Source organism: Haliotis rufescens, unplaced genomic scaffold (assembly GCF_023055435.1).
Source record: "Haliotis rufescens isolate VD_foot unplaced genomic scaffold, xgHalRufe1.0.p SCAF_139, whole genome shotgun sequence".
Taxonomy (NCBI): domain Eukaryota; kingdom Metazoa; phylum Mollusca; class Gastropoda; order Lepetellida; family Haliotidae; genus Haliotis; species Haliotis rufescens.
This window is the reverse complement of record NW_025963823.1, coordinates 458,696-477,499: the sequence shown is the minus strand read 5'-3', so window position 1 is coordinate 477,499 and position 18,804 is coordinate 458,696. Positions and strand designations below refer to the sequence as shown.

The 18,804-nt window shown below is 42.2% G+C and overlaps 1 protein-coding gene across 1 annotated transcript; it reads left to right on the top strand.

Moving 5' to 3' along the window:
- Positions 1-324: 324 nt before the first annotated feature.
- Positions 325-17,061, top strand: LOC125379129 (the record flags this gene model as incomplete). The annotated part of the gene is made up of 7 exons (XM_048395054.1): positions 325-441; positions 5,233-6,239; positions 7,739-7,788; positions 9,552-9,629; positions 13,710-13,772; positions 14,830-14,972; positions 15,626-17,061. Coding segments are annotated over 7 exons (1,563 nt in total), but the record flags the coding sequence as incomplete, so codon positions are not given.
- Between the last annotated feature and the right edge of the window lie 1,743 nt (positions 17,062-18,804).

The following is an 18,804-nucleotide window of genomic DNA, read 5'->3' as shown; positions in this document are numbered from 1 at the left end:
GGCACGCCAGAAACCTATGATTGTTGGTTCGAATCCCAGTTCGCCCCGATTATGTTTCTAGGTTTGTCAGCACCATGCCTGTGCTCGTGGGTTTCACCGAAGTTGTAAACGTCTGAGACCTGCATCACTTCGGGCTTTCCTCCCACATTAAGCTGATACGCAGAGATGTAACTGGAATACTGTTAAAAGCGGTGTTAAACCCAACTCACACTCACACAATGGCGTCAGGATGTCTGGCATGTCAAACCATTAAAGGCAGGACCTGAAACAGATGGTGTTCAATCAGTCGTAAAACAGTTGGTTTTCCATGTTTCTGTTTCACAGATCAAGGGATCAAGTATTCTTACCGAGGGTGACAAGATCACTTTCGGACACACAAATGGTTACAAGATCGAGCCGGGCCAGTACTCTCGCCAGCTTCACTCCGAGTTCCAGTTTATTGTGAGTAGAACATTCTAGTGTATCAGAAGATATAAAATAGCTACGCGATAAATCACAAAGGACAATGAAGAAGGAGGCTTGGTGTGTTTCACGATAATAACATTGTTCTTTTATTACATCATGTATGGAGATTCGAGCACACACCTGCGACTTGAGGACGTCATAAATTGGATGACATTATTTTTTAGAGAGTAGTAATTGGTCCCTTAGATATAGCTGGGCTGTGCAATGCAGAAAAACACAATGGCCGAACGATCGCATCCACAAGTGGGTGAGATACAGCTCTATGTAATAGGAGAAAAATTTATGTGTGATTTGTTAGAATATTCAGGAAATGACACAACCCCCAGTTTCATAAAATGGACTTGTCCAACCTTTCTGATTTGGGATTGTATTCAGGGAGTCATCATTATATCAATAGGGGTTAATATTTTTAAAGCCTGTCCATTTTATTAACACCCTTAGGGAGGTTGTAAATAATGTTAATATGTTAAATACGATAAAAAAACAACTTGAGGTCATTGTTTATCGTACAGTAATACCATGAGGGGTGCATAAAGTTTAGTTGGTTGGTTGGTTTGTTGTTTAACGCCGCACTCAGCAATATTCCAGCTACATGACGGCAGTCTGTATATAATCGAGTCTGGAGCAGACAATTCAGTGATTGACATCATGAGCATCGATCCCCGCCATTGGGATCGATGACATGCATCAACCAAGTCAGCTAGCCTGACCACCCGATCCCGTTAACCGCCTTTTACGACAAGCAAAGTCACCTTTTATGGCAAGCATGGGTTGCTGAAGACCTATTCTACCCCGGAATCTTCACGGGTCATATATAAAGTTTAGTTACAGCAATGGTGATGGTACCTGAAAACATTAAACTTTATAAATTTTAAAAGGAGATGCTAAAATATTGCCCTGGTTTAGGGTATGCTTGCCCTGTCTGGAGGTCAATAGGTCAGTCGGATAGCCTAGTGGTTAAAGTGTTCACTCGTCACGCCAGAGACCTGGGTTCAGTTCCTGACAAGGGTACAATGTGTGAAGCCCATTTCTTGTGTTCCTCGCTGTGATATTGCTGGATTATTGCTGAAAGTGGCGTAAAACTATACTCACACTCTCTGTTCAAAACATGAAACTAAATGTGTCTGTCCTGAGTGCATTATCTTGAACATGACCCCTTTCACCTCACCTCACTTTACCTCACTTTGGTTCACCTCACCTTGGCTCACCTTGGCCCACCTCACCTCGGCTCACCTTGGCTCACCTCACCTTACCTCACTTCGGCTCACCTCACCTCACCTTGGCTCACCTCGGCTCACCTTACCTCGCCTCACGTTATTTTTGCGGACAACAGCAACATATACCATATTTTCTTGAGTATAGTGCACACTCTTTTTTAAAAAAAACCTGCATCCTGTAAAGTTATATCATTGGGTGTATCTTGACCGGATCACCGGTAGATTCCAAGAAACCGTGTGTACAGCTGATTGTTGTTTCCGGCTTAGTTTACGAGAAAATACACAAGGTAATCTTAATCCCTTGACGTAAAACAATGCCTAGCAGAACAAAAAATACAATTTAAACGGTAAATCAACATGTCTGGTGATTTTTTATCCCCTGCCGCGCGAAAGCGCGAAGCGGGGGATATAGTATTCACGACCGTCCGTACGTCCGTACGTCCGTCCGTACGTCCGTCCGTCCGTACGTCCCACCTGTTTGTTGCCGCGATATCTCAAGAACTAAACACTGGATTGTCTTCATATTTGGAACTATGGTGTATATACAGACTCCGCAGACACCAGTCGGTTTTGGTGACCTTGACCCCATTTTCAAGTTCACAGCAGGCATATCTGCTTTTGGAGTTGGAAAACGGTGTTGCCGCGATATCTCAAGAACTAATCTCTGGATTGTCTTCCTATTTGGTACTAGGGTGTATATATGGACTCCGCAGACACCAGTCGGTTTTGGTGACCTTGAGCCCATTTTTAAGGTCACAGCAGGTAAATCTGCTTTTGGAGTTGGAAAACGGTGTTGCCGCGATATCTCAAGAACTAATCGCAGGATTGTCTTCATGTTTGGAACTATGGTGTATATACAGACACCGCAGACACCAGTCTGTTTTGGTGACCTTGACCCCATTTTCAAGGTCACAGCAGGCAAATCTGCTTTTGGAGTTTGAAAACAGAGTTGCCGCGATATCTCAAGAACTAAACACTGGATTGTTTTCATATTTGGAACTATGGTGTATATACAGACTCCGCAGACACCAGTCTGTTTTGGTGACCTTGAGCCCATTTTCAAGGTCACAGCAGGTAAATCTGCTTTTGGAGTTGGAAAACGGTGTTGCCGCGATATCTCAAGAACTAATCGCAGGATTGTCTTAATATTTGGAACTATGGTGTATATACAGGCCGGGGATATTTCGTCACTTCTGTGACAAATACTTGTTTATCTCTAATTTCAAATTTGTACTTACCAAGTTTCTCATCACCCGTTCGTTTACCGGAATTCGCTGAAGGGGTGCAGTATAATTTTTTCTGCGCATAATATTTGAATTTTTTTTCTCCAAACTACTGAATCCGCTAGAGGGGGATGCGCATTATTCTTGGCTGCGCACTATACTCAAGAAAATATGGTTAACTTAACCATGAGAACAGTGGACTTCTTGCTGTAAAACTGAAATGTTGACCACGACCTATCTCCTGATATAAAGAGGGGGGCGGTGGGGTAGCCTGGTGGTTAAAGCGTTCGCTTGTCATGCCAAGGGGGCGGTCGGGTAGCCTAGTGGTTAAAGCGTTCGCTTGTCATACCAAGGGGGCGGTGGGGTAGCCTGGTGGTTAAAGCGTTCGCTCATCATGCCAAGGGGGCGGTCGGGTAGCCTAGTGGTTAAAGCGTTCGCTCGTCACGCCGAAGACCGGGTTCGATTCCCGACATGGGTATAATGTGTGAAGCCCATTTCTGGTGTCCCCCGCCGTGATATTAATGGAATATTGCTAAAAGCGGCGTAAAACCATACTCACTCACTCACTCATCATGCCAAGGGCCTGGGTTCAATTCCCGACATAGGTACAATGTGTGAAGCCCATTTCTGGTGTCACCTGCCGTGATATTGCTGGAATATTGCTAAAAGCGGCGTAAAACAATACTCACTCACTCACTCATCATGCCAAGGGCCTGGGTTCAATTCCTGACATGGGTACAATGTGTGAAGCCCATTTCTGGTGTCCCTCGCCGTGATATTGCTGGGATATTGCTAAAAGCGGTGTTAAACCTGACTCACTCACTCTAATGTACAGATAGTTAAAACCAGAAGTATAGATACAGAATAATGCTTATTTTATGTCAGCCGATCAGAGATCTGACACCAGTATTCAGTTGAAGGTTGACAGCACATGATTAAGATCTTTAAAATTTCCTGTTTTATGATGTTATGATTGATTCATAGCTTTCCTAAAGGTTACTTATAATTGTCTGAGAACGAGACCAGTATTTTATAGGTTTTGACGCTATAACTTGTAATATGTCATCATTGTAGTGTTATAATTAATCCTGAAAGTTACGGGGTCCATGTCATCATTCATTCTTCCTTGTTTCTCATCCAACCTTGACCTATTTGTAGATGTTACATTCATCCATCCTTGTCTCTCATCCAACCTTGACCTATTTTGTAGATGTTACATTCATCCATCCTTGTCTCTCATCCAACGTTGACCTATTTGTAGATGTTACATTCATCCATCCTTGTCTCTCATCAAACCTTGACCTATTTGTAGATATGTTACATTCATCCATCCTTGTCTCTCATCCAACCTTGACCTATTTGTAGATGTTACATTCATCCATCCTTGTCTCTCATCCAACCTTGACCTATTTGTAGATGTGACATTCATCCATCCTTGTCTCTCATCCAACTGTGACCTATTTGTAGACATGTTACATTCATCCATCCTTGTCTCTCATCCAACCTTGACCTATTTGTAGATGTTACATTCATTCATCCTTGTCTCTCATCCAACTGTGACCTATTTGTAGACATGTTACATTCATCCATCCTTGTCTCTCATCCAACCTTGACCTATTTGTAGATGTTACATTCATCCATCCTTGCTTGATGGAAGAGGCGACTAACAGGACTCGCTGACTTGGTTGATGCATGTCATCATATCGCAGTGCTTATGATGTCAATCACCGGATTGTCTGGTCCAGATTTGATTATTTACCGACCACCACCATATTAGCTGGAATATTGCTAACTTCGTCTGAGTGTGGCGTTAAACAACATTCAAACAATGTCTCACACCCGATCTGGGGCAGTCGGGTAGCCTAGTGGTTAGAGCGTTCGATCGTCACGCCGAAGACCCGGGATCAAATCCCAACATGGGTACAATGTGTGAAGCCCATTTCTTGTGTCCCCTGCCGTGAAATTGCTGGAATATTGCTAAAAGCGGCGTAAAACCATACTCACACACTCTCACCCGATCTTGGGGGGCACGGGTTGCCCAGTCGTCTAAGGCGCCGCGATTTGCTGTGCAGAGTTGCGTCCCTTGGGCATGCCAGAAACCTATGATTGTGGGTTCGAATCCCGGTTCGCCCGATTATGTTTCTAGGTTTGTCAGCACCATACCCGTGCTCGTGGGTTTCACCGAAGTGGTAAACGTCTGAGACCTGCATCACTTCGGGCTTTCCTCCCACATTAAGCTAACACGCCACGATATAACTGGAATACTGTTAAAAGCGGCGTTAAAGCCAACTCACTCACTCACTCACCTGATCTTGACCTGTTTGTAGTTTGAGAAGTTCCAGAAGCGCCATGAGCTGCCCAAGCACCAGGGCCTGGACAGTGTGGAGTACCACCAAACCAGGACGTGTTGTGGCACCCGCAAACTGCCCTCCTCGCCGGAGTACGACCGCAGCGAGTGTTGTGACACGTTGGACAAACAGGGTGCTTTACGAACGTGTAGATCTCCCACCATTCAGGAACACACACTGCCAGCCAGCCCAACCATACCTGTCACAAGAGGGGAAGAAAACGATTTAGAAAGTGGTAGATTGAAAAATGTAAGTACTGATTGTCCAATCCCCAAAGTGTGTCATGTGCAGAAAAGTGCGTCAACACCCGAAGTGCCAGATTTCATGGAAGAAGTGGAGATTCTTGGAGCAGCAGATTCAGCCGAAAGTCACACTGAATGTTCTGAGGGTAACTGTGGTAACGTAAGTGAAGTCGACCAATCAAATCAATGCAAAAGTCCTGTGTTAACCAATGGGAATTCAGGAGAAGCATCTAGTCAAGATGAAGAGGTGGACAGTCCTAAGGCTTTTGTCAAAGACGTTCAAGGGGAACGCGAGACATTCCAAACCAAATCAAATTTAAGTGACCACTGTGACTTTAACAAAAGTGAAGATGAAAATGGCTCAGACGTGCCTGTCGCAAGAACTGAGGATGTGTCGCCTTGTAAACAGGGCGATGCAAGTTTGGAAATGAGTGAAATGAAAGGGCCAGCGAATACAAAACGGAAGTGCAATTCCCGACCGAACAGTGCTAAGAGTTCCAGTAGTTACGATGAGTGTGATGGGGATGGCAAGGGGGGTCGGAATATCTGGAGTATTATGTCCGACAGTAACGATGACGCCATGAAAGATAGCTCCGCACCTAGTCCCATGGGCGAGTCCTACGACCAATCTCATAATCCAGTCATTCACCAACAAGATGGGTCATGTGACACCCTCACAAACAATGAGACTCTTGCCTTTGGACAATCGTTTTTCACTGATGCTGTACAGAACTCTAACTTCAGGTAAGTAGCTATGACACCCAACGGATCATCCTCTCTAGTCCAGGGTGTTATGTCACCATTGTGCATTGGCAACATACTCGTTTTGCAATATATTGTAATACAGGTATCTGTATACCATGTATACAGGTCTCGCCGAAGACCCGAGTTTGATTCCTGATATGGGTACAAGCCCATTTCTGGTGTCCCCCGCCGTGATATTGCTGGAATATTGCCCAAAACTCACTTATTCACTCACATTGGGCATTACTCCCACATCAAGCTGACACCTTGTGATATAAGTGAAATATTGTTCCAAGTGACATTAAACCCAACTCACTTACTCACTCACATTGGGCATTACTCCCACATCAAGCTGACACATTGTGATATAAGTGAAATATTGTTCCAAGTGACATTAAACCCAACTCACTTACTCACTCACATTGGGCATTACTCCCACATCAAGCTGACACCTTGTGATATAAGTGAAATATTGTTCCATGCGACATTAAACCCAACTCACTTACTCACTCACATTGGGCATTACTCCCACATCAAGTTGACACCTTGTGATATAAGTGAAATATTGTTCCAAGTGACATTAAACCCAACTCACTTACTCACTCACATTGGGCATTACTCCCACATCAAGCTGACACCTTGTGATATAAGTGAAATATTGTTCCAAGTGACATTAAACCCAACTCACTTACTCACTCACATTGGGCATTACTCCCACATCAAGTTAACACCTTGTGATATAAGTGAAATATTGTTCCAAGTGACATTAAACCCAACTCGCTTACTCACTCACATTGGGCATTACTCCCACATCAAGTTGACACCTTGTGATATAAGTGAAATATTGTTCCAAGTGACATTAAACCCAACTCGCTTACTCACTCACATTGGGCATTACTCCCACATCAAGTTGACACCTTGTGATATAAGTGAAATATTGTTCCAAGTGACATTAAACCCAACTCACTTACTCACTCACATTGGGCATTACTCCCACATCAAGTTGACACCTTGTGATATAAGTGAAATATTGTTCCAAGTGACATTAAACCCAACTCACTTACTCACTCACATTGGGCATTACTCCCACATCAAGTTGACACCTTGTGATATAAGTGAAATATTGTTCCAAGTGACATTAAACCCAACTCACTTACTCACTCACATTGGGCATTACTCCCACATCAAGTTGACACCTTGTGATATAAGTGAAAATATTGTTCCAAGTGACATTAAACCCAACTCGCTCGCTCATGCTAAAAGATGAAGATTTAGGGGTCCCCCGATTCAAATACTATTGGAACAGTCCTCATGGACCCATGGACCCTCTCAATTTCAAACAAATATCATGGTCATTTGATGATTAATTGACAAGTTATATCGTGTATATGGTACTCACTGGAGCCATATGATCAGTCCCTAGGAATCCAGGGCAAGTGTAAGGGGATATTTTGGATGTCCATAATTAAATTTGACCAGGCACCTCTCTTCCATTGCAGGAAGGACCACGACGGTGAAACCAACTCTATGTTCAGTGAGGACAGTGATAGTAAGTATGACCGCTCCCTCAATATGTGTGTGCTTCCTATTTCAGCTCATCCAAGTCATGCAGGTACCATATTTGCTGTAATAAACCCCCATGTTCAATGAGGGTTTAATCCCCGGCCGTGTCAAACCAAAAGACGTTAAAAGATGGTACCTGTTCGGCATTAAAGGGCCGGTAGGAGTCAGTATGCTGTGTCTGAGTGGGATATTCATGTTAAGGTGTGGCATGGTATCTTGGTGAGATAGCAGAGTTAGAAATTGGCACTAGTCGAACTGTCTAATAGTTAAGGTATCATAAGGACAAGTAGAAATTTGCCATTTTTAAGGGTTTTGCTATATATTATCATTATAAAGACAAGTGGACCAAAAATGTTAGTTTCTACCGCTGGATAGCACTATAAATCGGCATCAGTTCAGGGTAGTACAAGCAGACGCACGCACACACGTGTCGTGTACGTCGCTATAAAAGTGCAATGATCTTGGATGCGACATTTAACCCCACCTCACCTCACCTCACTTGACATCTCTGAGTGAAGGGGGGGCACGGGTGGCCCAGTCGTCTAAGGCGCCGCAATTCGCTGTGCAGAGTTGCGTCCCTTGGGCACGCCAGAAACCTATGATTGTGGGTTCGAATCCCGGTTCGCCCCGATTATGTTTCTAGGTTTGTCAGCACCATACCCGTGCTCGTGCGTTTCACCGAAGTGGTAAACATCTGAGACCTGCATCACTTGGGGTTTTCCTCCCACATTAAGCTGACACGCCGTGATATAACTGGAATACTGTTAAAAGCGGCGTAAAACCCAACTCACTCACTCTCTGAGTGAAGTGCGACATATGTACACCAGTGGAATTTGACATGGACAACACCAGGATATGGGGTGATGGGGGAGGGGGAGAGAGGAGGAGGGAAACATTTTTTCTTTTGGCCTAGGAACACACCACCATAGTTAATACAGGGAAGCCTTGTTACCCTGAAATCTTCAAGACTCCTGAAGATACGTATTAGACGTAATCAGCGTCCCGTTCAAAAAAGTGCCCATGGCCATATTTGCTAATATATCATGTATATTGGCCAGGGAACAATCCTATAATTAGCACCCCCTTGATTCATCAATGTACACAAGACTTATTTATTCGCGTATTATAATACGCACTTCTGTGTTATATGCACCCCTAATTATGTGCAATTAAATTCTGGAAAAATATATCTGTCGTATATAAATATTTAACGCTGTCAGCATAAAGCACAAAATTTACGATCTTTCAACATGTTCAACTGGTTTTTTTTCACCAGAATAATATTCCAGTAAGAGCCCGCTATTTCTAATTTTGGGAGCACCCTGGGCGCTTATTACGTCGAGTACGGTATGTAGGATATTTGTCTTTCTCGTCAAATGTTGATCTCATCTTTGGATCTGACGAAGTGTATTGTCAAGTGGCGAGATTAGATTTTGCCAGGTGCAGAACTCCACATAAGAATGATAACCTGCATATCTGTGTACATGTACGCATGAAAACACCATCACATGTTTATTTTGATTTAAAAATGTCAACTCCCTGCTTCATGTTTGCTTGACATGTAAGCTTAGCAACTTAATCGATTAATTAAAACAGGACTAATTATGGTGAGGTGTTTGCTTGACATCATGGAAGATCAGGGTTTGATTCCCACATAGTTATAAGGAAATAATTCCCTGTCATGGTGTTGCTGAAAGCATCCATAATTTTCTCCCTTGCTGTTTGTCATAACATTTCTGTTCCTTGAAGGAGAGCGATGTCTCCAGTTTCTCCATGTGCAAGTGTCCAGTTTGTTGGGGTCACTCAGTGCAGACGATAATAAGACCGGTACTTGACCTTGGTAACTTTGTTGACCTTGACCCTGTTAACTTTGTTGACCTTGACCCTGTTAACTTTGTTGACCTTGACCTTGTTAACTTTGTTGACCTTGACCCTGTTAACTTTGTTGACCTTGACCCTGGTAATTTTGTTGACCTTAGCATGTTAACTTTGTTGACCTTGACCATGTTAACTTTGATGACCTTGACCATGTTAACTTTGATGACCTTACCCTTGTTAACTGTGTTGACCTTACCCTTGTTAACTGTTTTGCATGCAATGTTTCATTTAACACACAGAATAATTTTATTAAAGAGTTCAGATTTGCTTAATTACTGTCAGAGGTATTTTAGGATCACACTCAATGCAATCAAATAAAACTGAAGAAGAAATCCTCTTCCTTAATATTGGCCATGTCATATACACTGATATAGGCTTGACCAGGTCCCCAGCAACTTATGCTGATTGTATAAGTCTGGAAGGTAATTTAAGGTACCGATGTTTACTACAATATCTGAAAAACTAATGGACCTATTTCAGTCAAAGTTGGTATGAGATTATTAAACAGTCATCCATAACTGGATATTACATTTAAAGATAATCGGTGCATGAATAAAAAATCTGTCTATTTAGCTATCACTATATTTCATCAACAACCAGACTTGTTCGTCACGGGTGGAACCAGCATTCATTGTAACAGCCATCTGCATAATGCTACCCCTGCGTCACAGGGCCAGATATTGTAGTAAACATCTGTACCTTAAATTACCTTCCAGACTATAAGAGGCAACCAAATGGATTGACTCATGGCATGGCTTGTTGGTCACAATATCACAATCACAGGATTGTCTGGTCCAGACTCTATTATTTACAGGCCACTGTCATATACCGGGTAGCTGGAATAATGATATATGCTGTCTGCAAGAGGCAGTGATCGGGCTCAGTGACTTGGTTGATGCATGTCATCGTATCCCAATGGCGTGGATCGATGCTTATGATATTACTTACTGGACTGTCTGGTCCAGACTTGATTATTTACAGACTGCCGTCATATAGCTGGAATATTGCTGAGTGCCTCGTTAAACAACAAACAAACAAACAATAAAAACACGTCATCATCCACCGGCATTGTGGGTCATCGCTCGTATCAATCATTGATTGCCTGGTCCTGAGTCGATTATTTACAGACCCGTGAAGATCCGGGGTAGAATAGGTCTTCAGCAACCCATGCTTGCCGTAACAGGCAACTATTCTTGTCATAAGGGGCGACTTATGGGATTGGACGGATGAGGCATGTTATCGTATCCCAATTGCGTGGATCGATGCTCATGATGTCAATCACTGGATTGTCTGTTCCAGACTCGACTATTTGCAGACTGCCGTCACATAGCCTGAATATTGCTGACTCCACCTGAATGTGGCGTTAAACAAAAAACAAACAATGTCTCTCATCCGATCTGTTTTATTGCAGAGTGCTGTGTTAATCCACATAGTACACACAGATTTAGGGCTGAATATAGGTTTCTGAGGTCTGTCGTGGGTATGCCCTTACAAAAGTACGTGTGAGTGGGGGCCAGTCATCTTAGGCCATGTCCCTCAGGCATAATTGGGTCTAATGGTAGAGCATCTGCCCGGAGAGCGGAAGGTCCGGGGTTCGATCCCCGACCGCATCATACCAAAAGACGTTAAAAGATGATACTTGTTGTTACCCTGTCTGGTGCTCGGCATTTAGGGGCTAAAACAAGGACTGGTCGGCTTGGAGTCAGTATACTGTGTCTGAGTGGGGTATTCATGGTAAACTGCGGCATGGTATCTCAGTGAGCTAGCACTATAAATCAGCATCAGTCCAGACTAGTACAAGCAACCACACAAACACACACACGTACATGCACATCGCTATGTAAGTGCAATAATCTTGGACGCGACATTAAACCCAATTTCACCTCACCTCACCTCAGGCATAATTGTGTGTTCAAATCCAGTTTTGCACTGCTTATTTCAAAGATCAAAGTTGAATGCGAGGATTTATATCATCACATGTTTAACAATATGGGGTTATTGTATTTAAAACAGTTATTTGAGATTATTGAAGTGAGCGAAAATATGCATTTGTGAAGCTTTCTGTTCAGTCCTGTCTCTGTTGTAAAATGTCAAAGGATTTCATGTCCTCATTTCCATTATTGATTATTCTGATATGATGTTTCCGTTGACTGTTTTATGCATGCAAAAAATATTTTAGTGTTTTGGGGAATTCAGAGACTTTGCAATGCAATGTCGTTACCATTTATTATTTACACTCCAGAAAGAGAATGAAAATTGCTGGGAACTTGACAGGAGTAGGGTTAGTGATATATACATGATATATGTGTATTATATCCCTAGTATGTAATATGGGGGGGATATAGTAAGCAGCCTGTCTGTCTGTCCATCCATCTGTTTCTTTCATGAAACTTTGTACGCACAAAGACCAGGTTGTCAACTCGTGTCTTTTGCTATTTAGGCCACACGGAAGAAATTTTGTGGTTCTGATAATAGCAGTTTTAAAATTAGGGTATGTAGGTACAATAGATAGGGATTTTTTTGTGTGTTTTTGTATTTATTTATTATTTGTTTTACAATTTCCATTTATAGTTCCAATAACACATCAAATATTGTAAAACCAAATACTATCCTCCGTTATGTCTGTGCCTCCCTAAAATAACATGATGTATCATTTTATGACATACTGTATAGAAATTAAGATGTTTTTACAAAACAAAAATTCTTATATTAAGAGAGACTGGTAAATGTGTTTGTGACCGTCTCCTTGATCCAGTGGATAGAGAGTCTGCCATGACTTTTTACAATATGTTGTGCAATTGGCTATGTGATCCTCTGAACAACCAATCAGAGAGCTTGTCCTAAAGCATGTTCATAATCGGAACAAAATACTGCCTTCATTTGAGTTGGCCATACCAGCAAGGCTACACTTTCCAAGGCTATATTCATGATATTTAGTACCTGTTATGAATATTTTATATTTAGAATTGGCGAAAGGTCTGCTTAGTTTAAAAGTTATCTCTTTTACAGGTGACGTTGACAGTGTACTTTATTATATTGACAGTGTACTTTATTAAATTATAGAATTGAGTAAACTCCTTTATAAGCTGGACAGGGGCGGTCGGGTAGCCCAGTGGTTAAAGCGTTCGCTCGTCACACCGAAGACCCGGGTTTGATTCCCGACGTGGGTACAATGTGTGAAGCCCATTCTGGTGTCCCCTGTCGTGATATTGCTGGAATATTGCTAAAAGCGGCGTAAAACCATACTCACTCACTATAAACTGGACTGATGTTTGTAAACTTTAAAGTTGAAGATAATTGTTTTTGTTACAATACTAGTGATGTTGATAGGATCATTATGTTTTGATAAAAAGAATAGAAGAACATTTATGTTTTCATGTTTGTTGACTATTTATCCAGCTTTCGGTGTCTGGCCTGATACAGGTCACGTTGCCATATTCACAAAATACATGCAGAACATTGATAACAGTCTGTGCACTCCGGCGCCGTGATGATCATGACATCTCTTGATTTGTAAACACACAAACTTATCCTGAAATTTAAAAAAATAAAAAAGCATTTTGGTGCGCTTCACAATTTTAAAGATGTGCTACTGCAACTGCAACTGCAACACCGAGGTGCATAACAAGATATCTTTAATCATCAAATTGGCCGTATAGCTAGCTCTCCGTGGGGCTTTGATACCAGTGCATGGAGCCGTACAACCAATTGATAGAAAGGATAAATACGAAAATGGAAATTGTTTTTCACGCTTTGGGATATTGTCTCAATGAAAATTCAATATTCGATGACATCTTTATCTATATGTGTAAACAGAAAACATATGCAATATTTTGAATGGAGTGTGTAAGATGTGACATTGTCTCATGTCGCTGGCCGCATGGAACTCTTGTAGGAGAGTGGACAGTTTGATCAGGGACATGTCTGCCTCACTGACTGATATTCCTGTGATGTTCCTGTGATATTCCTGTGATGTTCCTGTGATATTCCTGTGATGTTCCTGTGGTGTAATGTGTTCTCCTGTTTCAGGCAAATCATCAGACACCAGGACCAGCGGTCAGCCAGGCTCCAACCCCAACAAGAGGAGGAAAGGTATGGATGCATCGGGCACAAACTTGATCATCGTCAATACTTCACTAGTTTGTGTACGCTGTATGTTCCTTCATACACCGGGGGCTGTCGGGTAGCCTAGTGGTTTAAGCGTTCCCTCGTCATGCCGAAGACCCGGGTTCAATTTCTGACATGGGTACAATGTGTGAAGCCCATTTCTGGTGTCCCCCGCCATGATATTGCTGGAATATTGCTAAAAGCGGTGTAAAACCAAACTCACTCACTCACTTCATACACCGTGAATACATACGGCAGCTTTGCTGTGTGGTAACTAGTGCAAGTCGATTGTGCTCAATGAACGTGCATGACTTTTGGGCGAACCCAACCATTGCTTGAAGCAACATGGGGAGTAGATGGATGCCACACTGTATCACATGTTGCGTTAGAAATATTGCCGTTTGTGCGATGTAATCTGAGTGCCGATTGGTGTGACAGGGTTTCCCTCCAGGAGGAACCAGGCCATGGCTTGGTTTGTTGGTCGAGACCAGCGGCTACTTCCCGTATGTGTTCTCTGGAGATGGATGACCTGTGAACGATGGTGAAAGTGTTGATGAATGATTATCACAAAAAGATTATAAACCAGACCAGTCTATTTTCTTGTTTTACTGATTTTGTCGTGTTCCCTAAACCCGGGTAGATTCGGGGCAGAACATATCTTCAGCAATCCATGCTTGTCATAAAGGCAACTATGCTTGTCGTAAGAGGCGGCTAACGGGATCGGGTGGTCAGACTCGCTGTCTTGGTTGATGCATGTCATCGTATCCCAATTGTGTGGATCGATGCTCGTGATGTCAATCACTGGATTGTCTGATTCAATGTAGATATCGCTTGATCTCACCCAAGGGATATCTCCTTTGGGAGCCAGTTTTTGATGATAAAGTGCTTTATTCCCCACTTACCTGTACATCATAGTAAAAATCCCTGTAACCATCTTTATGTGTCATTGGTTTGATACTGTTATTCCTATCTCTATTCCCACAGCATTCAGTTTGATGTAGATCTGACAGTGCTTACAGATTTATCGGCCTTGTCTTTCCAGCAAGGCGTTTCGCGCCACGCACCAAGAGGACGCGGGTGAGACTGACAGATGATGAGAAACTGGAGGATGGCGTGGAGTGGTATGAGGAAGAGACCTGTGCAGCCCCTGACTGCAGCAAGCCCAGAGACCGCAGGGTGCAATGGGTAGGTGGTCCGTCACTCCTTGGTATCTCAGGACCAAGTGGGCTGTCAAAACAGGGAGTACAGGGTTATACTTTCACTTACAAAAGGGTGGGGGGTCCCTTGGGTACAATGTGTGAAGCATATTTCTGATGTCCCCCGCCGTGATATTGCTGGATTATTGCTAAAAGGGGCGTAAAACCATATTCACTCACTCACTCACTCACTCACTCACTCACTCACTCACTCGTGACCTCAAGCAAACACCTATGAGTTGCTACACTTTGCTGCCCGCGAAGATCCGGGGTAGGAAAGGTCTTCAGCAACCCATGCTTGCCATTAAAGGCGACAATGCTTCTCGTAAGAGGCGACTAACAGGATCAGGTGATCAGGCATGCTGACTTGGTTGATACATGTCATTGTGTCCCAATTGAGTGGATCGATGCTCATGATGTCAATCACTAGATTGTCTGTTCCTGACTCGATTATTTACGGACTGACGCCATCTAGCTGGAATATTGCTGAATCCAGCGTTAAACAACAAACAAACAACACTTTGAAGGCTTTCCTCCTGCACAAAGCTGACTCACTGTGACATAATTTCAATACTGTTTGAAGTAGCATAAAATATCATTATTTCAGCTCACTGTTTTTATTGTTTATGTTTTACTTTTCAGGTCCAGTGTGATGACTGTGACAAATGGTTCCATACTGTGTGTGCTGGTTGTCGCTATGACGACGTCAAAGACTCAACAAAGCAGTTTCACTGTGGTTGTGGTTAGGTCGCAGAGGTCAGAAGACCAAAGGTCACAGGGGTCAGAGAGCAAAAGGTCACAGATACAAAAATACATCACAGATAATCTTCAATCAAAGCTCAGTCATTGATGCTTCTTGCTAATGCACAAAGCAGGCTCGATAAATACTCATCGATTATTGAAATTGTTTTGCTGCTTGTTACCATGGTTACTGTCACAATAGGCTAATTATGAATGCTTGATGAATGTTGCTGAATTTGTATTTTCACTGTAGATACGAATTGTGGTGTGGCTTTTTTTTTCAATATCTGATTTTAATATTGCAAGGGCAGGGATGATTATAGATCTGGCCTTTGATAGGTTAGATGGGCGGGCCACTGTCCATATAACACATCAGCAACCATTTGAAAACAGAAATTGACTGGACTCTAAGTTTCTTATGATTGCGCTTCGAAGATGAGGAATACCCTCTTTTCCCTTTACCGTTCTGCATTGAAAGCACTGCCTTATAATGTCATTGGATAGTAAGGGTCGAATTTTTTAACAGAGATTTGTGTGTTGTAATTTATCCAGGGAAAGTGGCAACCGGGATCTAGGGTAACATCCTGATAGCTGGTGCATCAGGAGATCTCAGCGGTTCAGTTTTGAAATATGCTAGAAGATAGGGATGGGATGGGATAGGGATGGGAAGTTTAAAAGTGTATCACAATATTTTCCTATGCACAAGGCCGTATTGCGATACGTTTCACAAGATATTGTTTAACTCTAAATTTTGAATTCAGAAGCATTCTGATACATTAAGGTGTAAATTAAAGTTCATAAATGGAACAGGTGCTGGTACAACATGATGTTTACTCAGTCAATAAATACACAGACATCTTGGGGCACCTGATGCATGCTGCAGGACAGCGAAGGTATTTAGTAAAAAATACATGACAAACACATGATTATAATCGCTATTAGAAATCACCCTATATATCAAACATAATAAAATGATATTGTGATACGTATCGTGGAAAGAATAAACCTTAATTTACGGATAATACCGCACCCTTGCTAGAAGACAAATGTAACTTATTTGGTTTTAAAGATTGCTGTTTTGCCAACTGGGTTCTCAACAAGGAGCTTTAAGACAGACCTAGGTTGTACGTAATAGGCATTCTGCCCTCTCAAGATGGTGTCCGTTGGCAATGCCGGCTGGCTGGAAATTTTACTGTTGTTTGAATAGAGTTTATAAGATTGGTTTATTTTACAGAACATTGACTGATTGTCATCCAAAATGTTCTAAAGAACTTTTTTTTAAATTTGATAATGATATAGAATTGTTCTCTCAAAGGTTTTTGTTTCGAGCTAAATCACGGGAACATGAAAAAAAGTGGCTGCACATGAATTTAAAGTTGGCAATATTGATATGTTTGAATTGAAAAAATAGTTAAGTTTTTGATAACTTTGTATTTGAAAAAATAGAAATCTTATAAACACTCTAAGTTTAACACCAGTAAAGTTAAAAAAAAATCTTAGGATGTTTGAGCAATGTGTCAGAAAATCACTTCTAAAAGAATATATACAATCCCTTTACCCCGCTTGTGTGAACATCAGAGAAACAATTGGCAACAGCTGTAAGTTTTGACAGATCACTTCTCTCAGGCCTTCATTACAATACGGGGGCACGGGTGGCCCAGTCGTCTAAGGCGCCGCGATTCGCTGTGCAGAGTTGCGTCCCTTGGGCACGCCGGAAACCTATGATTGTGGGTTTGAATCCCGTTTAGCCCTGATTATGTTTCAATCTTGTGATTGTATTGCTATATATCGATAGTTTGATATATCGTTCCACTCCTACCCCTAGATATCTAACTGTTAACATTAGGGTTATGACGAGGACCTTTTGACTTTCATTCTTAATTTTGAACACTGCCATCATTATTGTGATGTTGACTGAAGCCTCAAGGTAGTTCCTCCAGAATGTCTGGTTACCTGTCATTCCATAACTAATTCTGAAAGTACTTCGTACCTCTGATAGCTAGTTATTCCTTAAGTGTCTGTTACTTAAAGGGGAGTTTCCATCGTGGTCTTATAAACATTTCCAGTCTGGATGTAGTCAGTGTCAGTTTTGAAACAGTATTTCTTTGTAACTCAGTCATCCTAAACTGCCAGATTCATCTTCATTATAAAGTTTGAGTTAATAAACTGCTGGGCAAAAGAAAGTGTACACATGAAAATGGGATTTGACCTACAATTTAGAGACATCAAAACCTCACTAGGCTGAAACAGTCACCGAAACACTGCAAACTGAGGTCCAGGACACAACTATGATATCTGCATCAAATGCATCATCATCGAATAACCATCTTGTTTGTTTCATATTTAGCAGGGGGGCCCAGTCGCTGTGCAGAACTGTGTTCCGTGGGCACGCCAGAAACCTATGATTGTGGGTTCGAATCCCGGTTCGCCCTGATTATGTGTCTAGGTTTGTCAGGACCATACCCGTGCTCGTGGGTTTCACCGAAGTGGTAAACGTCTGAGACCTGCATCACTTTTGGCTTTCCTCCCACATTAAGCTGACACGTCGTGATATAACTGGAATACTGTTAAAAGCGGCGTTAAACCCAACTCACTCACTCACTCACTCTCTCACTCACTCACTCACTCGCTCACTCATATTTAGCCACTATCAAACATGGCTGTATACTGGTACTTTCTTTTACCCAGCAGTTTAGACTTACACATGGCCTTAAAGACTTAGTCCAACTTACTGGGTCTGCACAAGATGCTCTTTAAGCATCTGTATCCGTTCTTTAACTGTGATGCCTTAGTTTGGATATGATGCCTAGTGCACTACTCTGGAGTCTATTTCTCAGTGGCTGATCACATAATACCAGACGTCACAGGAATGTCTCATGACTATTGTCATATGAGCCTACATTCAGACGAACTGGACCAGTTGATGCTAAATACTCCAATACTCCAGCGTGTTGAAAATCTGTAACTTTTAACGAGATGTAGCCCGAGAAATGGTCAATGGTGCTTGGATACACTGGAACACTTTACTCTTTATTGTCATGTATGAGTCACAATAGAATGTGGTAACCAGTGGTAACAGA